Source organism: Raphanus sativus, chromosome 1 (assembly GCF_000801105.2).
Source record: "Raphanus sativus cultivar WK10039 chromosome 1, ASM80110v3, whole genome shotgun sequence".
NCBI lineage: Eukaryota > Viridiplantae > Streptophyta > Magnoliopsida > Brassicales > Brassicaceae > Raphanus > Raphanus sativus.
The window spans coordinates 373,801-397,059 of NC_079511.1; the positions used below are offsets into that span (position 1 = coordinate 373,801).

The 23,259-nt window shown below is 36.9% G+C and overlaps 7 protein-coding genes and 1 pseudogene across 9 annotated transcripts; 4 read left to right on the forward strand and 4 right to left on the reverse strand.

Moving 5' to 3' along the window:
• Window positions 1-361: 361 nt before the first annotated feature.
• Window positions 362-3,350, reverse strand: LOC108806985 (pentatricopeptide repeat-containing protein At1g05670, mitochondrial). Its single transcript, XM_018579215.2, has 2 exons — window positions 810-3,350; window positions 362-724 (listed from the first exon to the last, which is right to left on the reverse strand). Exon 1 carries the CDS (start codon window positions 3,199-3,201, stop codon window positions 988-990), a length of 2,214 nt encoding a protein of 737 aa, XP_018434717.2. The 5' UTR covers window positions 3,202-3,350; the 3' UTR covers window positions 362-724; window positions 810-987.
• Window positions 3,351-4,497: 1,147 nt separating this feature from the next.
• Window positions 4,498-7,959, forward strand: LOC130507863 (probable LRR receptor-like serine/threonine-protein kinase At1g05700). Its single transcript, XM_057002538.1, is given in 12 exon segments — window positions 4,498-4,633; window positions 4,727-5,264; window positions 5,382-5,718; window positions 5,721-5,859; window positions 5,933-6,071; window positions 6,156-6,227; window positions 6,329-6,400; window positions 6,465-6,775; window positions 6,778-7,004; window positions 7,082-7,461; window positions 7,544-7,838; window positions 7,840-7,959. Coding segments are annotated over 12 exon segments (2,631 nt in total). The 5' UTR covers window positions 4,498-4,557; the 3' UTR covers window positions 7,885-7,959.
• A 3,263-nt stretch (window positions 7,960-11,222) lies between these two features.
• LOC108842818 (transcription factor bHLH153-like) lies at window positions 11,223-13,313 on the forward strand. Its single transcript, XM_057002535.1, has 6 exons — window positions 11,223-11,624; window positions 12,236-12,351; window positions 12,448-12,510; window positions 12,596-12,661; window positions 12,750-12,794; window positions 12,884-13,313. Exons 2-6 carry the CDS (start codon window positions 12,238-12,240, stop codon window positions 13,043-13,045), a joined length of 450 nt encoding a protein of 149 aa, XP_056858515.1. The 5' UTR covers window positions 11,223-11,624; window positions 12,236-12,237; the 3' UTR covers window positions 13,046-13,313.
• LOC130512750 (BTB/POZ and TAZ domain-containing protein 3-like) lies at window positions 13,171-14,374 on the forward strand (annotated as a pseudogene).
• Window positions 14,375-14,498: 124 nt separating this feature from the next.
• Window positions 14,499-15,563, reverse strand: LOC108842826 (F-box/kelch-repeat protein At4g38940-like). The gene has a single exon (XM_018615863.1). The coding sequence runs from the start codon at window positions 15,561-15,563 to the stop codon at window positions 14,499-14,501; it is 1,065 nt and encodes a 354-aa protein (XP_018471365.1).
• Window positions 15,564-18,075: 2,512 nt separating this feature from the next.
• Window positions 18,076-19,256, reverse strand: LOC108842836 (F-box/kelch-repeat protein At4g23580-like). Its single transcript, XM_018615875.2, has one exon. The coding sequence runs from the start codon at window positions 19,223-19,225 to the stop codon at window positions 18,122-18,124; it is 1,104 nt and encodes a 367-aa protein (XP_018471377.1). The 5' UTR covers window positions 19,226-19,256; the 3' UTR covers window positions 18,076-18,121.
• A 143-nt stretch (window positions 19,257-19,399) lies between these two features.
• LOC108852055 (protein RESTRICTED TEV MOVEMENT 1) lies at window positions 19,400-20,395 on the reverse strand. Of its 2 annotated transcripts, none has more exons than XM_018625552.2 (2): window positions 20,160-20,395; window positions 19,400-19,820 (listed from the first exon to the last, which is right to left on the reverse strand). In XM_018625552.2, the coding sequence occupies exons 1-2, from the start codon at window positions 20,379-20,381 to the stop codon at window positions 19,503-19,505; spliced, it is 540 nt and encodes a 179-aa protein (XP_018481054.2). In that variant the 5' UTR covers window positions 20,382-20,395; the 3' UTR covers window positions 19,400-19,502. The 2 variants fall into 2 exon arrangements, with proteins under 2 accessions (XP_018481054.2, XP_018481047.2); XM_018625545.2 differs by having other exon boundaries at window positions 19,400-19,823.
• Window positions 20,396-21,243: 848 nt separating this feature from the next.
• On the forward strand, window positions 21,244-23,186 carry LOC108852491 (vesicle transport protein GOT1). 2 transcript variants are annotated; one of them, XM_018625999.2, is made up of 7 exons: window positions 21,244-21,335; window positions 21,782-21,831; window positions 21,960-22,051; window positions 22,151-22,231; window positions 22,317-22,414; window positions 22,576-22,651; window positions 22,943-23,186. In XM_018625999.2, exons 2-7 carry the CDS (start codon window positions 21,804-21,806, stop codon window positions 22,973-22,975), a joined length of 408 nt encoding a protein of 135 aa, XP_018481501.1. In that variant the 5' UTR covers window positions 21,244-21,335; window positions 21,782-21,803; the 3' UTR covers window positions 22,976-23,186. The 2 variants fall into 2 exon arrangements, with proteins under 2 accessions (XP_018481501.1, XP_018481505.1); XM_018626003.2 differs by lacking the exon at window positions 21,244-21,335 and adding an exon at window positions 21,373-21,478.
• The last annotated feature ends 73 nt before the right edge of the window (window positions 23,187-23,259 follow it).

Consider the following 23,259-nt stretch of genomic DNA (forward strand, 5'->3'; position numbering starts at 1 on the left):
TTATTTAGGAGTTGACCAAAAAGACGTGATTAACAAGCTCACACATTATTGAAACTAACCCAATCATTTCCTCAATCATTCTGGTCAGAATAACAGAAAAGTCAATACGTATATAAGCGAGCACATGTATTTGTGTTAATTATGTATATGATTATATTAAGATTGAAATTGAGTATTAAGTAATAATAATAATTTGATTTTGTACTATAAAATTACCGTAAGATTAATTTTGACTATTTTATTATCGTAAATAATTTGTGTAGAAGTTGTAAATTCAATGATTCTAATTACTATCGAATAAACAAGAGCTGATGTATATTGTTTTTATCTCATATCTCACCACCACAGAGAACAAAAACTGTTTATCGATAAAAGACATTTTGATTACAATTGAAGATATATGAGGACAATGACAATCATTTCCAAAGAGTACAATTTAATGTTAGTACGTTCTTAAAAACCGTATAGCCTAATCTAATTTATAAAGTTTCACGACAGCACAAAGAGTCAACACATGTTTCTATCCCCAATCATAAAAAGCAAAAGAGAAAAAATCTATCTCTGTCGTCATCATCCATCAACATCTTTACAAGCCACCTGTAGCCGGTTCCATTTTCATGGCCGAGAGCCAGATATAGCTTTGAAGAGCTGGTACGATAGCTCTCTCAGCAGAAACATCAACTCCTAACAGCTTCTTTGCAATGTCTGTTCTTGACATATTCTCCTGCAAAAATCACATAGATTCAGTGAAACAGTTTTGACATATGGGTAAAGTAGCACAGTATTCAAACACACTACTACACTCTTACGTTGTTGGTCATCAGTAAATGAACAAGTCCCTCTCTTTCTGGGCAATTTTGCTTGAGATTACATTGAACCTCCACTTAGTTTCAAACAACTGTTCTAATCAAAGATACACACTGACCACTTGAGAAGGAGAAACCATCCTCACTAAGATAAGCTTCTGAGTTCTGACCTTACCACCAGCTAATTAGCTTCTCTTAACTCATCATCTACAAGGTAACTCTCTATTATCTCATCAACAGGATCTACAACTGTATCTGTCCTCCTCCTGCCCTTCAACTTCACATCACTGAAGAAGTCAAAAATTTCTTTATCCGCAGCCAATCCTTCTCTTTTCATCTGCTCAAAAACTTCTCTCGCCTCCACGAACTTCTTCCTCTTCAAGAACCCTTTAATCAGCGCGCTATACGTGCTAGCGGAGACACCAAACCCTTTCTCCACCATTCCTCGGTACAAAAACCAAGCCTCCTTCATGTTCCTAGCCTTGCAATGGCCTCTGATCAGATTCTCATACGTCTTACCATCAGGTCCCACTTCCCGAGAACACATGTCCTTATAAACGGCAGCTGCTGCCTTCATGTCGTCTCTAATGCAATACTGCTTCACGAGAGAGTTATACGTGGTCGCGTTAGGTGATATACCTTTCGCCAGCATCCAGTTCAGAAGCTTCTCGCTATCTTCCAACATCCCATTCAAACAAAACCCGTTCATTAGGACGTTGAATGTGACCACCGTAGGCTCAATCCCTCTCCCGAGCATCTCCTTCAGAATCTCTTGAGCCTTAGCCATCTCCCCTGCTTTACAGTAGGCATCCATTAACGTTGTATAAGTGACAGCGTCTGGATTAATCCCCGCCGCAGCTTCAAACTCTCCGACAAGTTTAATCGCCTCTTCAATATTCCCTGACTTACACAGACCATTGACAATGGAGTTATAAGTAAAAAGATTCGGTTGAAGACCTAGTTTCCACATCTCATGGAGAAGGTCGTTTGCTGAGTCCAAGTCCCCTTCCTTACAGAGCCCGTCAATTAAAGTAGTGTACGTGACGACATTAGGAGAACAACCAGCCTGAATCATGTGATTGTGAACGCTAAAAGCCTCTTTCATCTGCCCCGCTTTGCAATATCCATTGATAACTTCAGTGAAAGTAATGCTATCCGGTTCCAAACCCCTGCAAAGCATTTCATGGAACAGTCTACCAGCCTCCACCATGTCGCCGACACGACAAAACCCTGATATAATAGCAGTATACGTCAAAACATCTGGTGCAATATCCAGGGATAGCATCTCATGAAAAAGCTTCGATGCAGCCCTAATATTCCCTCCCTTGCAGAAACCATCGATAAGAGTCGTGTACACTGCATTGTCAGGAACTACGCCCTGATCTATCATCTCTCGAAAAGCCTCCTCTGCTTCAGCTAGCTTACAACTTCTGCATAGCAAGAGAATTACGCTACCGTAAGTATAAGAGTTTGGCTTCAACCCCTTCTCTCTCATAACTTCGATGAGCTTCCACACCTTTCCAAGTTCCCCAAATCTGCAGTATCCGTTTATCACTGTACTGTAACTCACAACATCAGGGGTATATCCTTTCAACTCCATAAGAACGAGTAAATGGTGAGCCTCGCTTACCCTCCCAAGCTGACAAACACAATGAATCACAATGTTATAAGAAGCAACATTCCAACACACACCCACCTCAGGAAACTCCCTGAACACTACAACAGCTTTTTCACCACAATCTTTCGAAAGACGGTCAAGGTACAAGTTACAGGAATCAACAGAGAGAACTAACCCGTAACTCAACATCTTCTCAAAGACTTTCCTAGCTTCACGGACCATCCCACACTCAACTAGCACTTGGAAGAAAACATCGAAGACATTAGGATCCGAGCCCCAGTCCTTGTAAGTATACACCAAAAGATCAAAAAACTGTACAAAGGAGTCATCAACACTCAGCTTCGGCCTCTCCCAGAAGCTGCTTATCATGGAACGAGCCACTTCCAAATCCTTACACGCAACAGCTAAGTGAGTGACGATGCAGAGAGCTTCGAGGGTGGAGTCTCTGCGTGAGCGTGCCCATTCGAAGAAGTCGAGAACGAGATTGTAATCAGACCTAATCTTCATGAGCACCCAAATCAAATGGTCGGTTTTGAACTTGCATTCGTAAGGCTTTAAGCTACGTTTCAGAGGCTCAGCGCGGCGAAGCTTGATCACATTGGCGATCTGGTGGACGAGTTCGGTGTCTCTCACTGAAGGTTTCTTCGGGGAGTAATCGGGGAACGGTCTGGTGGTGTCGGTTATCGTTGAGGAAGAAGAGAGGTTACGAGCGTGGGAGGACCGAAGAGTAAAGAGGTGAATGGAGTTTCTCAAGGCAAAGGTAGTACCTTTCTTCATTACAGAGTGCAATAGATGGCTTGCTTCATCGCTCCATCACAAACCCGGAAACACGTCGCGAGCTGAGTTCACTCGCTCGCTCCGATTCGAAAAACCCTAAAAAGTTGCTCTCTTTTTTTGAAGACGAAGGGAAGGGCACAGTGTGTGCAATTGAGAACGACGAGATCGATTTGGTTCAGGCGGGTCACTTTATGGAACTAAACCGGTTCGATTTGGAAATGAAACTCATAAGGCCCATTAATAATAAGACTTTGGCCCATTTTTAACAACAAGTCTTATAGATGAAAAACACACATAGGCCCATTATACGTACCCTCTCTTACAAGTTACAAGTATTCTGATGTGCAAAGATAGTTTACATTTTACAATTTGGTTTAGGGTTTCTATCTTTTTAATTTCATTGATTTTGTACAATATGTCTGTTGATGACGACGAATTAATTGGGATCTAAATGCAACTTGTATATCCATTCATAGTCTCTTTAGTTTAACACAATGTTCATCAGTTAGACAAATTTAATTTGGAACATTCAACATAGAAACAAACTCATCGATGCTCTTATCAGAACTACCTCCTTCACAATGCTTCTAGAGCCAACACTTTCCACTTCTCAGCATTTCTTCTCATCTCTCTTTCCCTTTCTCTCATTCTATAACTTCTCCCACACATCTCACAATCTCATCTCTTCTCACAAACCCATCAGCTTCTGCCAAGGTTGCGTGAAAAACGCGGCACCTCTCAAACCATGACTATGAGCTACATCAAGAAGCCAAAGCATGGTGGAGTCGTACACTAGAGGACAACTATCATCTATTAGCCCATTCAAGTATCCTACAAGTTCTTTGTCATATAATGACATGAATGTATAAGTCTAACTTCTGCATGAGAGGGATAGATATAGATAAACAAGGTGTTTGTCTTAGGCAGTCTTCAGTTTCACCTGTTATCAGTTCAGAGACAAAAAGGGAAAGCATACCTCAAAATACCTTAAGTGCCTTATCAACCAGTTTACTGTTCATTCGGTCAAAATATTCAAAGTTGATCTTAACGACTTTAGAGGCAGTCAAATGATAATGAAAGTGTTGAATAATGTTGTTCATGTCATGCTTGCCATGTCTGAACATATTTCAAGTTGAGTATTTATAGAAGACTATTAAATTTCTTTTGTAGGATAATAATTGATATATTCGACGGGTCATTCGTTTACTTTTGATGGAGATTTGACTTTGCGTAATAGTCACAAAGAGCAAGTTTGAATTTGTTTAAGTTTGGTCTCAGAGTTTACCTTCAGAACAATTATTTTTCGTGTTTAAGTACTAGACTTGATCACCTCAAGTTTCACAAGAGCAGACTACAATGGAACTCTGTTTGGTATATTCAGCAGCTTTTGCATTGTGTCTTGTCGTATCAGTTCTTGCGCAAGACCAGTCAGGTTTTCTTGAGTGATTCCTTTATTCTTCATAAGTGTTTTTTTTTCTAGTGAAGAAGTTTAAATCTTAACTCTTTTCACGTTGCATGATCACAGGTTTCATAAGTATCGACTGTGGAATCCCAAGTGGATCATCGTACAAAGACGACACAACGGGCATTAACTACCTCTCAGATTCATCCTTCGTCGAAACAGGAGTCTCTAAATCGGTCTCCTTCACAGCTCAAAGACAGCTTCAAACCCTGAGGAGCTTCCCTGAAGGTTCAAGAAACTGCTACACGCTGACTCCGAAGCAAGGGAAAGGCAAGAAGTACCTCATAAGAGCTACTTTCATGTACGGTAACTACGACGGAGAAAACGGTTCTCCGGAGTTTCATCTGTTTCTTGGTGGAAACATCTGGGACACCGTGTCTCTTACCAATGGATCGGTCGTTGTATCCAAAGAAGTCGTTTACTTGAGCCAAGCAGAGCAAATATTCGTCTGCTTAGGAAACAAAGGCAAAGGAACTCCATTTATGTCGACGCTCGAGCTTCGGTTTCTCGGGAACGACAATACCACGTATGATTCTCCGAATGGTGCTCTCTTCTTCTCCAGGCGGTGGGACTTTGGCTCTCTTATGGACTCACCCGTCAGGTAAATCTCTGTTTCATACTCTGTTTCGTGCTCTGTTTTTACTCTGTTTCGTACTCTGTTTTGTGTTCTGTTTCTTTGGCTCTAAGTTTCTGAATATCTTTTTTAACATCGAATCAGATATGATGAAGATGTGTATGACAGAATATGGATACCGCGAAACTTTGGATACTGTAGAGAGATCAACACCTCACTTCATGTGATCTCTGACGATAATAGTTACAATCTTTCAAGTTTGGTGATGAGCACAGCAATGACTCCAATAAACACAACAAACCCAATCACAATGACTTTAGAAAACAGTGATCCAAACGTCAGGTACTTTGTTTACATTCACGTCGCCGAGGTAGAAGATCTTACTCTCAGACCAAACCAGACCAGAGAGTTTGATATCCAAATCAACGGAGTGACAGTTGCTCCTGCCTTCAGCCCCAAGTATCTTCAGACAAATACTTTTGTTTTTTAAACCCTGAGAGCCAAACGAATATTGTGTTTTCCCTCGTGAGAACCTCCAAGTCCACTCTTCCACCAATCGTTAACGCACTGGAGATCTACATCGCAAATAGTTTCACTCAATCTCTCACCAACGAAGAAGACGGTAGGTACTAATAAAATGAAACCAACAAGTTTTAGCTCTGTTTTCTCATTTCGATCGATGGTTTAACATATAGTCAACGCGGTTATGGACATAAAGACAAGCTATAAAGTGAAGAGAAACTGGCAAGGAGATCCTTGTATGCCTAATGACTACATTTGGGAAGGACTTAACTGTAGTTATGATAGTCTTACTCCTCCAAGAATCACATCATTGTAAGTGTGTAACTTAATCTTAATCTCTTCTTGATCACTTCGAATATTATGTTACTTAAACTAAAACTCTTTGAATGGAGGCAGGAACTTATCTTCTAGCGGGTTAACCGGTCACTTATCGCCGTCCTTCTCCAACCTCTCAATGATTCAAGAGCTGTGAGTTAATCTAATCCAACAATATTTTTTTTCATTTTTTTGTATAGTGTTAAAGATTTTCTTGACTTGAATTACAACTCTATTATGTTCTTAACCGACAGAGACTTATCAAACAACGGCTTAACTGGAGACATACCAGAGTTTCTGTCAAGGCTGAAGTTTTTGAGGGTTTTGTAAGTTCTAAAAGTAATTATAAGAAACATAGGTGTGGACTCTGAATCTTTATAATATCTGCAGAAATCTAGAGAAAAACAAGCTAACAGGTTCAGTTCCATCCGAGCTATTAGAAAAATCAAAGACAGGATCACTCACCTTAAGGGTTGGGGAGAATCCAGGACTCTGTAGCGAGGTTTCTTGCGGGAAAAGCAACAAGAAAACACTAGTGATAGCGATTGTCTCATCATTTGCAGCATTGTTCATTCTTATGATGCTGTCTGGTGTGTTCTGGAAGATCAAGAATAAAAGGAAAAAGTCTGGTAAAAAAATCTATCTATCTTATTAGTTATTACACATCTGTCTATCTATATCGATCATGATACCAACTGTTAAATTTTCTCTTGCATAGACAACGGAATAAGAAACGGCCCCAAGGCAAAACTGGAGAACAAGTTACTGTTTACATATGCAGACGTTGTCAAGATGACAAATAATTTCGGTCGTGTCCTTGGCAGAGGAGGGTTTGGAACTGTCTACCATGGCTACTATAACAACATTCAAGTCGCTGTTAAACTTTTATCAGCAACATCAGCTCAAGGATACAAAGAGTTTCGCTCTGAGGTAATGATTACAAAAGGATATACAAACATTTCCTCCAAGATCATAAGTAGTGAATCTACATATATATATTTGTATAGGTTGAAGTTCTTGTGAGGGTTCATCATGTAAACCTCACTGCGCTGATCGGTTACTTCCATGAAGCTGATCAGATGGGGTTGATCTATGAGTTCATGGCTAACGGAAACATGGCTGATCATCTCTCTGGGAAGTATGACCATATATTGAGCTGGAAACAAAGGCTTCAGATTGCACTCGATGCAGCACAAGGACTTGAGTATCTTCACTGTGGATGCAAACCTGCGATAGTTCACAGAGATGTGAAGACTTCCAACATATTGTTGGACGATAAAAACAGAGCCAAGCTTGCGGATTTTGGACTCTCTAGGAGTTTTCAGACAGAGAGTCGTTCTCATGTGTCCACTCTAGTCGCTGGAACTCCAGGATATCTAGATCCTCTGTCAGCTTTCTCTCTTTTGTCTCCTCACAATATACCAAAAATAACAAGGAATATTCATTTGAGTTGTGTTTTGTTTGTGTAGATGCTTTGAGACAAATGGGTTAAACGAGAAGAGCGACATTTACAGTTTTGGAGTTGTTCTGTTGGAGATGATTACGGGAAAAACTGTGATCGGTGAGTCGCAGAGGAAGCGTGTTCATGTGAGTGATTGGGTGATATCGATCTTGAAGTCTACTAATGATGTGAACAAAGTTATAGACTCCAAAATGCCGAGAGATTTTGATGCAAACTCTGTTTGGAAAGTTGTGGAGCTTGCGTTGGCGTCTGTTTCACAGAACGTTTCTGAGAGGCCGAACATGCAACATATTGTTAGAGGATTCCTTAAAGGAATGTCTTCAAAGAGAAGAGACCACAAGAGTGTAAAAAGTAAAGGGGTTGGAAATGGAAAGATGTGGAAAATTTGGGGGCGTTTTTGTAAGTTTGTGTTGTGTATCTTAAAACCCTAAAAGTAATTGAATAATTCTCATGTTGTGACTTGTGATGCAAATTTCTCGGGAGATTGGTTCTCTTGTCTGAGGGATCAGTCTCCGGGAAAAGTGTCTATTCCAACCTGAACTATTTGGATCGTGCCAAATACAACCCGAATAAATGGGTAGTACCAAATACGACATGAACTCAATTAAAACTTTAAAAATCTACCTGAACTCTTTAAAACGTACCTAAATCTACATTAAAATATTATTAAATATTTGAAATTATATAAACTACTACTTTTTCATCGTATCAAATTTTAAAACTTTGGTAATAATTTTTTTCTAATTTATATAAACACATAACATGTTTTTACTTATTATATCTTCAATAAACTTATATCTTACTAAAATATAAATAATAAAATATTTATAATTACATGATCTTAGATATATTTAAAATTTTGAAGTTATTTATAAAAATTTCTTGTATAGATTATTTTTATTTTTAAAACTTAAGTGAATTTTTTTCAAAGTTATTATTATTTATTTTGATACACGGGAAAAAAATATCTATTTCGATCCAAACAATTTTGGTGGTGCCAAATACGATCCGAACACATGGTCGGTGCCAAATACGACTTGATATCAATTATAATTAGAGAAATTGTCAAAAATACCACAAGTTAAGTATCACTTTTCAAAAATACCCTCAATCAAAAATATATAAAAATTTGGGTTTAGGTTTTAGTGATTAGTGTTTAGGGTTTAGTATTAAGGGGTTTGGTTTGGGTTTATATATGTTTTATAAATATTTTGAAAAATTAGTTTAGTGTTATTTTATCAAAAATTTAGGGTATTTTTGAAAATATCCCTTTGTTGATGGTAAACATAAAAAAATAGTATCACCAAAGTGGTATAAGTGAAATTTTCCCTAATTAGAAAAAATACATGTACTTAAAATGTGCTTAAATCTATATTGACTCTAACAGAAATTAGTTAATTGTTGTTAATAAGATAAAACAACGTTGTTTTAATATATATATATATATATATATATATATATATATAAATATGTTTAATATTTTGAGCAAGATATCTTAGTGAAAGAAAGGTAAAAGGTTCTTAACATTTTTGAACAAAATATCAAAAATATATAATAATAACTTTGAAAAAAATTCACTTAAGTTTTAAAAATAAAAATAATCTATACAAGAAATTTTTATAAATAACTTCAAAATTTTAAGTATATCTAAGATCATGTAATTATATATATTTTATTATTTATATTTTAGTAAGATATAAGTTTATTGAAGATATAATAAGTAAAAACATGTTATGTGTTTATATAAATCAGAAAAAATTATCACTAAAGTTTTAAAATTTAATACGATGAAAAATAGTAGTTTATATAATTTCAAATATTTAATAATATTTCAATGTAGATTTAGGCACGTTTTAAAAAGTTCAGGTAGGTTTTTAAAGATTTAATTGAGTTCAGGTTGTTTTTGGCACTACTCATTTGTTCGGGTTGTATTTGGTAGAATCCAAATAGTTCAGGTTGGAATATGCACTTTTCCCATCAGTCTCCGGTGTTAACATTGCAGTTTTGGAAGCCCATATATCAATTTACCGGGCCGGCGACAAAAGTTTTAGAAGCCCATATGGTTTCTTTTGCAAGAAACAATGAAAAAAAAAAGAGAGGACAAAAGAATACAGTGACAGGGAGACAAAGACCAAAATCGCGTGGGGACCCATGTACCTTTTGAAGAAAACGCTGATTCCTTTGGACTTTTGAGACGCACGGTCTGTGCTGCTGTCCTTACAAATCTTCTGTTTAACTCACGCGATCGCTCTCCCTCCACGGCTGCTTTTTCAAAACGTGCTTCTTGTAACCGCTCATCGTGAATGATTTGACTCACAGAGTGAGTTCAGTGTTTCCGCGCACACACGCGCGTCTGGTGAGCGGCTATCTCTGATTTTGCGTTGACGTCAGACAAAAAAAGCCTCATGAACGCAAAAACTTACGTAAACATTTATACGGAGTATTACCTAATGCTTGTGATGAACTAACTAACAGATATTAATGTACTAAAATTGATGATGTTATGTGCAATGGATTGATTGATTTATATTTATCTTGATATTTCCAACAACTCCAAGAATATTACTAGCTGTGTGATAAGCTAGAGTCCGATGCCTTAACCTCTCAAAGAGAAGAGAACAAAAGTTCAATAGAAAGAAAAATGCCAAAAAGTGAAAAGGGGGTGCACATAGATAGAGAGTTGGTCAATATTTTGACAAAAACTCAATAAAATAACCTACCAAATGTCCCTGTCAAACTAGAAAAAAAATAGTTTTTTTTCTTTAGTACGACAACTAGAAAAAAATATTATAACTAGAAAAAAATAGTTATAATATTCAGTCTATAATGATAATAATCACTGATGTTGAAAATAATAGAGAGAAGCCAATTCTACCTAGGACTGATATAACTACGACGACCTCCTCCATCCCCATAGGTTGTATAATAGCTGTCAGATTATGATAGAAAAAGAAAATAGGGAAAATATCAAATGGACACCACGAGAGTAGTATCATCGCTAGGGAATTTAATTTCTTAATGGTCTAGTAAGTAAGAAGGAGTAGTGATTACTATTTTTATTTATTTTCATCTATGTAGTGATTATAGTGGAGTATTCACTGTTATCAACATGAATATGATTCGACCCAAAAAAAAAACATGAATGTGAATGTTTTTGTAAAACTTTGATAGAGTGCTTAGTGAAAAATGCAATGATCAATTAGTAAGAATAAGTCTTTACTCTTCAGTCATCTGTTACAATTTCAACCACTAAAAATAGTTTGCAAATTTTTCAAATGGTAGGTGGTAGATGATAATGTTGAAGATCTGATTTATATAATGTAACTACTTCCTCGGAAAAACTTCATTGGAGAGCGGTGTCTATATAAGGTACACGAATAATATACGATTGTATACTTAAATTTTATGGGACATTATTTAAATTTAAGGCCTATGCGTGAAACTGAACATATACAATCCAACGTCTTCATCCTAACTAACTTGCTTTGATAATTCCAGCTCAACGATATTATAAACCATAAAACCACCACAAGTTTGAAACTAGCTACTAATCTAAAAAAAACTTAGTACTCCAGTATATAATATAAATACGTTTATATTTGCCGACAAAATGTCATTACTTGGCCCACAAAAATGTCGAGGGGAAAAAGACATATAAAAAGCAGTTCTGTTCTATATTGCTTTCGTTTGGTTTTAGCATTCACAGAATCACAGACACAGTTTCTCCTTCTTCTCTCTCCTTTTCTAAAGAAACGACGCGCCATTTTCACTCAGCCCTGAGAACTTCATCGAGACCTGAGTTCGCGTTACAGGCTTTACAGCACGATCATGAAGGACGTTAACGAAGGAAAAGACTGATGTATATACTGAATACCAGTTTGGGGTTTTGTTTCTTAGACTGAGAAAACTCAAAAGAGATAGAAACATTTGATGTGTCTTATCGGGTGTTGTGTTGTCAAGAAGCTGTAAGGACAAACAAGCAATTATCTCAAAAGGGTTCTGAGTCTTTTGACAAAAGAAGAGAAGTTAGTGTGTGGTGTGTTCTTCTTAAAGAACGAAGCTTTTTTCTTAGTTTCCTCTGCCAATTTGTGAGCCTCTCTCTCTTTCTCTTTCACTCTGCTCTGTTTTTTTACTTCTTTTGCTCTGTTTCTTTAGTTATTTTGCTCTGTTTCTTTCTTCCGTTGCTATGTTTACTTCTCTCTCTCCTCTTCTTTGATAGTGTTAGAAGCTTCCACTCCTAGAGTTTTTAATTGTAACGGAATAAGTTAACTTATAGTTTTAAGCCAATTCAATAATTTCTCTTGTTTGTTAGGGACGCAAGTGATTCATGCATATAAGATGTTATTGTCAGTTAATCAGTTTATGAGTGTACGGAAAATCATTTAAGCAAGTTAGGATAAGATGTTCTGTATGAGCTTTATATTTTGTGCTAAGGAAACCTTAAAATAATTGTGCTTAAGCTGATATGAACTCAAAGGTCTTAGCCTCTGATAAGAACTCCTTGCCTACTTCGTTGAGCAACGGATCTGTACCTTTGTCTTGGTTTAATATTCTAATCCATGTCCTGTCTCCCAATGCATTGGTTGGTCCAAACAAGATCCTCATTCATAGATCTTTGTCTTGGTGTTATATAGTTTCTTGGGTCGATGAATACTCACATTTTCTTCATGTTTGTCCTCTGCTTTTCTTATTGACAAAGGGATGGACTTTTCTAGTAGCGCTGGAATGATGATGGAGAATAAGAGGAATGATGTCTGCTCTCTCGAAAAAAACAACATCAAACGCCATAAGTCTGATCTCTCTTTCAGTTCCAAGGTATTGCTTAAAAGTTAGTCTTTTGATCTTTCGGCTTATAAGACCAAAAGAGTGCAGTGTTAGCGAACCTTTGTTTTTCTTTTATGGTTTAAACAGGAGAGGAAAGACAAAGCTGGAAGTATGTCAGCTCTTCAACAGATAGTTTCCCCTTACGGAAAGGTAACTTTCTCTGACAAAAAAAATAATAAAAAATCAAGGGTTTTCATCTCTTTTCTCTAAATCTACTTTTGACTCCATGCCACAGACCGACACTGCGTCAGTTCTTCTAGACGCGATGCACTACATAGAGTTTCTTCACGAACAAGTCAAGGTCTGTATCCTTTTCTTCATCCGTCCAATACCATTACCAAGTATGGCTCTCTTATCTTTACCGAATGAACATCTTCTTTTTTGAACAGGTGCTAAGCGCTCCGTATCTGCAAACAATATCCCCTGCTACGCAGGTGAGCACGAACTTGAATCTTGAACACATTATACTTGGTTCACTATATTCTGTCACTTGGAACTTGAATACCTTGTCTTTTATAACTAGGTGGAGATGGAGCAGTACAGCCTGAGAAACAGAGGATTGTGTCTTTTTCCAATGGATTCTACTGTAGGAGTCGCTCAAAGCAACGGAGCTGATATATGGGCGTCAGTGAAGACTCCTCCATCTCCTGCATTGAACGTCAAGTCTCAATCACCCTTTAGATGACCGCTTCAGACTCGTCACAACCTACTAAGATCTTTCTTTCTCTTAAAGCCATTAAGAAGATAACCAATTATTATCATTCTGATGATTCTCTGTAACATATTTAGTAGACAGAAAGACACAGAAACATGGCTGTTATTACTTGGCTACTAAATGCATCCCCTTACTTGAAAACTTATGTAATAGAAAACCGGAAAAGTGTTTATCGCTTTTTGACCTGAACCAAACCATACTGATAACAAATTATTATGATTTTGATGATCCTCTATAACATATGTAGACAGAGAGACAGAAAAATGTCTTAAAACAGCTCATTGTTGGCAATGCATGTTAGTATTTGACTGCTCAATGCATCCCCTTATTTGGAGGGACTTATGTAAACTGAAAACTGGAAGGGTTAATCGCTTTTGAACCGACCAAACCAAGATAAACCGAACTAAACCAAATCTGATTATGTTGCTACAGTTGTTGCTCTTGCCGCTTGCACAAACCTTGGTGCTCTCTCTCTCTCTCTCTCTCTCTCTCTCTCTCTCTCTCTCTCTCGGGTTATGGGCACATACGTTCTGTTGTGAACCAGGATTCAAGAACAATGTAAGGGTGAGTAAACAAGGAGAACGTCCTCGACGTGCTCCAACTAGCACGAAGCTTTGACGCCGCAAGGATCAGCTTTCTATGTATTTCAATGATCCTCAAAGACTTCGAATCTATATCTCCAACAGAAGAGTGGAAAGAGATGATACGGTTTGATCCTCTCCTCGAACAAGAACTCGAGGCAGCCGTTGTAGCGCAGAAACAGAGACGAGAGAGAAGGATTAAGCTGGAGGAGAAGAAAACGTATTTGGAAGTTTACGAAGCCGTGGAAGCTCTTGTGCACATATACAGAGAGAAGGTTTGCGTGACGATTGGGCCAAGTGATAAACCGCTTATCAAAGGAAGGCAAACCGCGTGCGAGTGAGTTCCGGTTTTGTAAAGGAGTTGAAGGTGCGCTTCGACATTTCTTGGGATGCAAGTCTAGGGCTTCTTTGCAAACGGATGTGGCAGCTTTTTCAGCTTCACGCTTGTGTCTGTGATGATGATTCTGATTCTTGTGACGTCCCTCTCTGCCGGTTAAACCGGAGAGGAAGGACAAAGCTGGAGAAGGTATCTGTATCTCGGCTCTTCATCAGAACGTATCTGTATCTGCTCTTGCCGCTTGCACAAACCTTGGTGCTCTCTCTCTCTCTCGGATTATGGGTACATTGTTTCTTTGTGGAGTTTGCTAGACAAGTTTATAACCAAGTGACAACAAAAGAAGCAATAGAAGAGAGGCACAAATGGTGTGCAAATGAATGATATTATTGATGTTTCACTAAAGAACATTTAACAAAGTGAAACCAACGGAGCATATCGTTCTGTTTGAAGCAAGAGAAACAAAAAAAAGCCTAAAATAATTAGGAGGATCCATGTCCTACGCACCTCAGATCTCAAGACTTAGAAGTTGTCGAATAATTGCAGGTTTTTCCAGCTTTAAACCGCAGTTGCAAGAGTCAACGCTTCCCCACATTTCGATCCCTCGCTTCTCTAAGCTGATGAGCGTAAACCAAATCTCTTCCGGACTCCGCTGGTGAAATACCATCAGCTTGCTGTTGTTGAAGTTGAAGAGTGAAGTGTTAAACAGTTCAAATTCTGCTAGCTTTTCAATGCCTTTTACAGCTCTCCACGTTCTGCATTCTGGATCAAAGTACTCAATGTCGCATTCCCATCCCACAGTGTAGATTGTGTTGTCTATGACACATGATGTTAGATACATTCTATCGCCCATCGATGCATCATCTTTCCTCTCCAGCTTCCTTGTTTTTGGATCAAAAACAACACAATCATCATCTCTTCTGATGAAGTAAACAACCCCATTCCAAACAACTCTCCATGAGTTAGAACGTGGTATCAGCGCTCTGTCTTGCTCAGGTATGGGAAGAGTTTCCAATTTGTTTGTGCTAACGTCAAGAATCTCAAGGTAACTCAGAGCAGAGTCCTCGCTTGAACATCCTCCAAACACGTAAATCTTGTCATCGACCACTGCAGTTACTTCATCCCCATAGTGTACGGCTTTAGTCTTGGACACGATCTTCTTGTTGTATGTTCCACCTTCCACAGAGGAAATATCAGACGGACCAAGGACGAAAACCCTATTTCCAGCCGCAACCAAAGCTTCTTTACGGTTAATGAGTGGAAACGACGGAACCGGGCGAAGGACATAGTCGTCGTTACAAAACTTCTTCACCAACGAATACCATTCCGCAGCTGAACCATCTTCTTTATACCCAATGGCAACAAGTATCCTGGTCTCTTTTATTCCAAGACCGGATCTGGTGCCGAATATCTCTCCGCCATTGATGAAGCTTCCGATTTGCTTGGATATTAAACTCATGGCACCATGGCTTGAAAGTGGAACTCTGGCGATGCATTGATTTATAATTTCGTCGGGAATAAGACGATCCCATGAAATCTTCTTTCTTGGACTACTTTTTTCTGTCGTTGCCATCTCTGTATGATGGATGACGACGAAGCAAGATGAAGGTGACGGAGCAAGAAGATGACCAAGAAAGATGAAGGTGACAGGAGCAAGAATAAGATGACGAAGCGAGTGTTTTTCAAACAACTCTATATTTATTGATGATTACTGCGAAGTTCGGTACGCGCGCGTCTACGTAAACATTTATATTATGGGACAAAAATAATTTAATGCTTGTGATTAACTAACATATATTAATGTAATAGTTTTATTAGTATTAGATAAGGAAACCGTGTGATGTGGCACGAAAATTATTTTATAAAAACAAATATATTACATTTTATAGCTTATATTTTTATACAAAATTGCTTTATTTTTGGTTTCGAAAAAGTCCATGTATTTCAATATAGTTTGCATGGGTTAAAATTAATCATTTTAATTAAACTTAATTTGTAAAAATATTGGTTGTATAATAAACATTAAAAAATAACAAAATAATATCCATTACAACTTATGAGATTTTGAATATTAAAAACACACTTTTAGACATTTTTAATAATTTTATTTATACGGAAAAAATGAGAGATCATGTTTTTCATACATATTTTGTTTAATCAAACATATAATTATCAAAATTTAAAACTATTTCACTATTTTTGTCTCTACGAATACGTACGAGCCAGTTCTTGGAAATATACAAATATCGCTTTTCTCTTTGTAAATCCAATACAATAAAAAAATTGTTTACATCAATTATTTTGTATTTAACTGAAATTTTAGCTTTAAATGATATAATTGATTTTGTAAATATATAAAACTAAAAAAATAAGTTAATTGATTAATATTCTCTTCGTTTCAAAAGAATAAATATTTTAGATTTTTTCACATATATTAAAAAATACCTTAAATTTTAGAAACCTTCCTCCAGCTCATCACGCTGCCTTGTGCCAAAAGAAACAGTAGAAACTTGTGCACATATACAGAGAGAAGGTTGCGTGACGATGGGCCAAGTGATAAACCGCTTATCAAAGGAAGGCAAACCGCGTGTGAGTGAGTTCCGGTTTTGTAAAGGAGTTGAAGCTGCGCTTCGACATTTCTTGGGATGCAAGTCTAGGGCTTCTTTGCAAACGGATGTGGCAGGAGTTATTCTTGGGTTGAACCTTTAGGTTCACCAACCAATAGAAACTTGTCATTTTAGATTCAGTATCTTTTAATTAAGGAAACAAATAATTTGTTAAATTATATTATTTTTAAAAAATAAAATTTGAAACTAAATAAAAATAGTATACAAAAACGAATTAAAAAAAATTAATGTTGTCAACAAAACACTAAACCCTAAACTCTAATACTAAACTCTAATCCTAAACCCTAAACCCTTGGGTAAACCATAAACCCTTGGAAAAACACTAAACATGTTGTCAACAAAACACTAAACCCTAAACTCTAATCCTAAACTCTAAACCCTTGGGTAAACCCTAAACCCTTGGATAAACCCTAACCCTTGGAAAAACACTAAACATTTGGATAAATTTTAAACTATAAATCTTAAACACTAAACTTCAAATCTTATAAATAAATATTTTTTAAAATAATCTTTATTGAGAACTATTGTTATTTTTATTTATTTAATCTTTTTTTTTATTTTAAAAGCATAATATAATTTGTCAACTTATTTTTGTTTCCTTAATTAAAAGATACTAGATTTAAAATAACAATTTCTATTGGTCGGTGAACCACAAGAAAAAGTCATGTGGCAGCTTTTTCAGCTTCACGCTTGTGTCTGTGATGATGATTCTGATTCTTGTGGCATCCCTCTTTGCCGGTAAGTTTCGGTTACAAGGTTAATCAAACATATAATGATCAAAATTTAACTATTATACTATTTGTGTCTCTACGGTACGAGCCAGTTCTTGGAAATATACAAATATCGCTTTTCTCTTTGTAAATCCAATACAATAAAAAAGTTGTTTACATCAATTATTTTGTATTTAGCTGAAATTTTAGCTTTAAATGATATAATTAATTTTGTAAAGATATAAAACTAAAAATAATAATTTAATTGATTAATATTCTCTCTGTTTCAAAAGAATAAATATTTTAGATTTTTTCACATATATATTAAAAAATACTTTAAATTTTGATTATAAATGCATTGTTTTTTTGTGAATAACAATTTTCCATAAGTTTTAACCAATAGAAATTAAATAAACACTGCTAAATTTTTTGGAGTTTACAATTTTTTATTAAATAATACATTAAAAATAAAAATATATATTTTTGAAACAATATTTTTTTCTATAGTATGGATATTTCTGAAACGGATGGAGGAAATAGAATCACCGAGAGTTGACACATAGGCAAACATTCCCACTTTCCAATATGTACAAAATGAATGTGTTATCTGTCTTTATTAATACCAAAGGTTTTGAAAACTTATAACCAAGTGACATGACAGCAAAAGAAGCATAGAACTAACTGAAAACAAAAGAGTGACGTAATATATATATATATATATATATATATATATATATATATATATATATTCCGGTGAATGATTTAACGTTTCAAATGGTCGTGACTCATGTTCTTCAGAGTGTAGCAGCAACAACATGCCCTACTATATACGGTTCATTGGTTGTAGAAACAACATCAAAACACTCAAGTGTCCCCCAAATCGTCCCTCCTTGGCGTTTTTCAAGCGCAATTTCCGCACAAAAAATATTTGTATTGGGTTGGCACTCATCGAGTGTCCTTGCATCAATGTATGGAGGACCAGACTGTCCACACGCATTGTCATCCCACAAAAGCGCCAACTTTCCACCATAATCCGCCAATTTAGTAGCTTTACGAGGGAAACTAAACAAATTTTCCAGACCCTCCAATTCTTTCCAACATTTTTTCTGGAAGTCGTACCATCTAATCCTCCCGTAGAGATAACTATACAATACGTTTTCTATCACACAATAAGGTGATAAGCAAATCCATCCTTGAGCCAAAGCTAAGTCTCCCGCTCTCCATCTTCCTTTGTTTGTCATCTTGTAAACGTCAGATGTCCCAATAGGGTTCATGTAGACATTTCCATCATGTGCAAAGCTTTGATACCTGAAACGGCTGCAGAATTTCTCGTCTAGACTCGACGGCACAAACTCCCAAGTTTGAGTCTTTGTATCGAATACCTCCATCCAGTTAGTTGCATCAAGATTCTTGCAGCCTCCCATTACATATATTTTTCCATCAAGGACGCAAACAGAAGGGGTCTCGCGTGCGACCAACATGCTTGGGGCATCGCTCCAAGTGTGAGAACGACAGTCCATGACCATGACACGTGGAGATGCATTATCACTGTCTACATTCCCGCCAATAGCATAAATTTTAGAACCAACCCTTGCAAAATCCGACTGGTACATAGAAGGAGAATTGGGAGAGGTAATCGGAACCAATACTTTCTTAGAACTATTTGACCTCCCGCAAAGAGTGAACCAATGACGGCGATAATAAGTAGGGAGTTCTAAGCATACATAAAGACAAGTCTCTGTGCGGCACAAGAGATCTCGAGTTTGATAAAGTTCTATTGAAGCAAGGAGAGAGCGGAATCTTTTGGAAACAATGGATATAGTTGGGTAATACAATCTAGAAATTCTGGCTAGGCAGTTTAGTACCATATCATTAGGAAGCATCGCAAACGTCGTCATCGGTTCTTCTAACTTCTAAGGGTTTACGGCTGATCTTTCACGCAAGAAGCTGATCGTTCTTTTTTAAATATATAGGGTTTTCAATTCCTAATCTCATTAGATGTAAACTATTATTAGTATTAATAAAAAGTAGTTTCGGGGCTAAAATTTAACGGCCCATTTAAACATCGTTAATACATTAATTAATTAATTAGTTTATTTATAGCGACATTTGTATTCGTGTATAATTTTGATCATTGTTAGTTCATAATGAACATTCAGTAAAAAAAAAATATTATTAGCCCAAGACAATCTTTGACTCCAGTTCTTCTGCATTGCTTTTAGCGATTTTGGGTTGAACTGTCTTAGGCCGGAGGTAAAAACCGATTAACTGTAGTCCGGATGCATCATAAGTCCCATGGAAACCGCCAAACTGAGGAGATCTCCCGAGTTTAAACGAGAATTTTTCGTAGCCGGAAACGGAGGTACCAAAAGGACCGTATTCACTAGTGTTGGTAGTGAATTTGAGAGACCTTATGTGAGGATTGCTACCTTCGTATTTGTAATACTCTCCACTTATTCCAGTTATGTACTCGTGTGGATAGGTCAGCTCTATCTGCTGGGTCCAAAATCACATGTTTGAGTTATAAACTTATAATCATGAGTATGGATCAAGCTGTTAAATATACTCGTACTAATCTTTCTATTCTACCAGTCTTTTCTACTTCACAAAAAAAAACTTATTATGTGTCTCTTGGGATCTAGTATCAATTAATAGCTAAAAACAATCAAGTTTCACGATAATTATTTGTTTGTTTTGTAAAAGGTTTATGAAATAAATTTTTCTTATCCAAGATGTTTCATATTGGTTGAATGATCATGCATGTTCTTAGCGTTTTAGTCTGTAATATAAAAATTGTGAATGGAGAAAAAGAAGAGTGAAAATCAGACTTACTACGTCAAACATGTTGCCCAAACATGGACCGTGACAGTCGGATAAAACAAACTTTCCGTCTATCACGGACTGGAACTGAATAGACATGATACCTCCGACACCATGAGATAGAAAGATCTGAGTGAGGATGCCATTGTGACTTAATCCTTCGTCCCAACTAACAAGTGTTGTGCTTTTAGCATCATGCTTCCCTACTGGTCCTATCTTCATCAATCCTTCCATTTTCTACGACCAGCTCTCTTAATTAAGTTTTCTTGTTGATGTTATGTTTGTTTAAATAGTTCTCTAAGTTTGAAGCCTCGGATTGGAATATTCCTTTCCAATCTTGTTAAACTTCTAAATTTCATTTTTCCAGTACTTTATTACTTTATAATTTTAAGGGGTAGTCTTCTACATTTTGAAATATTCCAATCTTGCAGCACATGCAACACAATCAAATCCCCTTCCTGGGAGATTATTCGTTTGTTTATTGCCTCATAATAAAGAAGATAGCTCGTTTTTATTGCAATGCTCTCATATATTAACTCTTCCAGCAATAGTACTAAGACCTTTTGTGTGTTCCTCATGACAAAAAATGTTAAACAAATATTGGCTATTGGCTCTGAACAAAGAAAGAAATTGTAACATCCCGAGTTGTGATATGTGAAAAGGTTTAAGAGAATTGATTTGGCTACCTATGTCACCAAAGTTGACTTACATTTTCCAGAGCACATCCTGAAAGAACTCCAGAGTTAAGCGTGCTTGAGCTGGAGTAATGGAAGAATGGGTGACCTATCGGGAAGTGATTCGCGATAGCGTGTGAGTGAGGCCAAAGCACGGGGAAAGGTCATGTGGTGATTGCAGGGTCAGTAAATAATGATTTGGAACCTTAGAAAATTAACGACCGACCGTCGGATAAGATGAGACCCACGGGCCGAGAGAACGGGCATGGGTAGCCCATTAGCCGTGGACGGATCGGGGCGTTACAGACATCTCACGTAAACAAATTTTAATCTTATGAGAAATCATGGAGGTAATTCCGAAAAAGAAAAAAAAATTAGGGGTATAAATAAAATAAAATTTAATAAGAAGCAGCATATTGTAAAAGAAGCGGTCGTCGTCGTCGTGGTTGTTTTGTCGTCGGAAGTTGTCAAAAAGAATCGCCTCGCTTCTCTTTGCATTCGCCCACTCACTTTGGTAAATCTCCTTCTTCTCTCTTTCCCTCTTGTGTTTCGAATTCGAGAATCGAGCTTGAAGGATTGAAATTTCCGAGATTCAACACTTGCTTTTGCTGTAAATTCTCTTGCTTCATTGGCAAATTTCGATCCTTGATTGATAAGGTCGAAACCAAGCTTCACTGTCCTATGATTTATTAGCTTTTTAAGGGTTTAGATTAATCAAATTTAAGGATCAGTACACTGAAAAAGTTTGAAGCTTTTGTAGCTGTTCTGTCTCCTCTGCTTTTTGAGATATATGTATGAGAACCACATGTCAGTTTATGTTTAGTCAATTGTTTCAGAATGTTATGCATGTGACTTTCTGTTACTAACATCGTGTTAGTAGCTTCTTCTTCTTCTTCTGTTGCAAGTAATTTGTCCAAGCTTATGATGTTTATTCGTAACTTTTTCGCTCTGGCAAAACAGATCTCAGAGTGGAGTTACCAAGATGGCGTATGAACTAACTGAGCAAAAGAGTAAATACTTTAGCTTAAGATTATATATCCTCTTAGTTGTGATTTGAGTCACTTGTAGAATGCAAAAAAAACTTGAAAACTCTTTACTGATTTGAAGTTCCTTCTTCTTCTTCTTCTTCTTGTTGCAGAAGTTGGGTTAGGCCTCATTGGCTTTGGTTTATCCTTTTCGTTTCTTGGTGTCATCTTGTACTTTGACAGAGGTTTGCTCGCTCTTGGAAACGTGAGAATGAATTTCCCCCATTCTGTATTTCCAAGCTTTTTTTCTTTTCTTTTGGAGCCATTCCGACATTTGAATGAATCTCATTTGGCTTTGTGTCAGTTGTTTTGGTTGATAGGTGTTGGCCTTTTACTTGGTTGGCAGTCAACTTGGAGACTATTTACCAACGTTAACAACTTGAAGGTACATACATAGAAGAACTTACTGCTCAACAGTTTCTCTTGATGACATCAATTTTTCTTTTTGGGGTGGTTCCTTGTTGCTGCAGGGCACAGTGTGTTTCGTGCTAGGACTCTTTCTTATATTTGTACGTTGGCCAATAATCGGCATTATCCTTGAGATGTATGGTTGCATCGTCCTATTCGGGTATGCCACAAGGATCTTTTGCAATTTAGAAATGATTTATGATTTGCCTAATGACAATCCGTTTCTGAATCACTAATTAGTCACTAGTTTACTCAGCTTCTTGCTAAAAGTTTCGGCCTGTTAACTAACTAACTAACGTCACATGTTTGTATAATTTGCAGTGGATTTTGGTCGACGGTAAAGATGTTCCTTTCTCAGATTCCTTTTGTTGGGTGGATGATACAGTATCCTCTCATGGTAAGCAATCCTTAGACAGAAACTTCCCTTGTCTCCCTTCCTTTTTGCTTTTCAGAGCTTAGGGATTTGTTCTTGAACAACAACATCCCTGTGCAAAGATAGTAACTGGTTTTAACTCCTTTGCGTCCCCTTTGTGGTTACCTAAGCTAGCATCTCTCGGAAATAGATAGACTCAAGCAACTTGTCATGAAATGTAGTTTCCATAGGATCATCCAAACAAATGATCTAGAGCTTTGAACATTTAAGGACTTTGTTTTTCTTTCTTAAACTGTTTTTTTCCTTTGTTTGCAGGTTGTTGAGCAACTTGTACGAGGTTCTCGTTGAAAAAGATCCATCTCGCTCCTCTTCATGCACCTCAAAAAGGCCTCTCTCTAGAATTCCAAAACAACTGCTGCTTTACTTTTTTTTTATTTTCTTTTAGAAACAGAATCAAATCCTTTTACCTTGTTTTTTTGGGGACATGACAGAGTCTTTGCACTGTTTCAGATTCTAACTTTCTTTCTATATATATCCAAAAAAAAATAGTTATCTTAAATGTTTTTTTCTTCTCTCATCGTAACGTACCAACTCAATCTTCATCATGTAACGTGGGGATAACGTAACCATAG

Excerpts from the sequence above, each read along its gene's own strand:
- LOC108806985 (XM_018579215.2), bottom strand. The coding sequence starts at position 3,201 with ATGAAGAAAGGTACTACCTTTGCCTTGAGAAACTCCATTCACCTCTTT.
- LOC108842818 (XM_057002535.1), top strand. The coding sequence starts at position 12,238 with ATGGACTTTTCTAGTAGCGCTGGAATGATGATGGAGAATAAGAGGAAT. Across the intron at positions 12,662-12,749 it reads TTCTTCACGAACAAGTCAAG|GTGCTAAGCGCTCCGTATCT; the intron begins GTCTGTATCCTT and ends TTTTTTGAACAG. Across the intron at positions 12,795-12,883 it reads CAATATCCCCTGCTACGCAG|GTGGAGATGGAGCAGTACAG; the intron begins GTGAGCACGAAC and ends TTTTATAACTAG.
- LOC108842826 (XM_018615863.1), bottom strand. The coding sequence starts at position 15,563 with ATGGCAACGACAGAAAAAAGTAGTCCAAGAAAGAAGATTTCATGGGAT.
- LOC108842836 (XM_018615875.2), bottom strand. The coding sequence starts at position 19,225 with ATGACGACGTTTGCGATGCTTCCTAATGATATGGTACTAAACTGCCTA.
- LOC108852055 (XM_018625545.2), bottom strand. The coding sequence starts at position 20,381 with ATGGAAGGATTGATGAAGATAGGACCAGTAGGGAAGCATGATGCTAAA. Across the intron at positions 19,824-20,159 it reads TGGGCAACATGTTTGACGTA|CAGATAGAGCTGACCTATCC; the intron begins GTAAGTCTGATT and ends TTTTGGACCCAG.
- LOC108852491 (XM_018625999.2), top strand. The coding sequence starts at position 21,804 with ATGGCGTATGAACTAACTGAGCAAAAGA. Across the intron at positions 22,232-22,316 it reads CCAACGTTAACAACTTGAAG|GGCACAGTGTGTTTCGTGCT; the intron begins GTACATACATAG and ends TTGTTGCTGCAG. Across the intron at positions 22,415-22,575 it reads GGTTGCATCGTCCTATTCGG|TGGATTTTGGTCGACGGTAA; the intron begins GTATGCCACAAG and ends TATAATTTGCAG.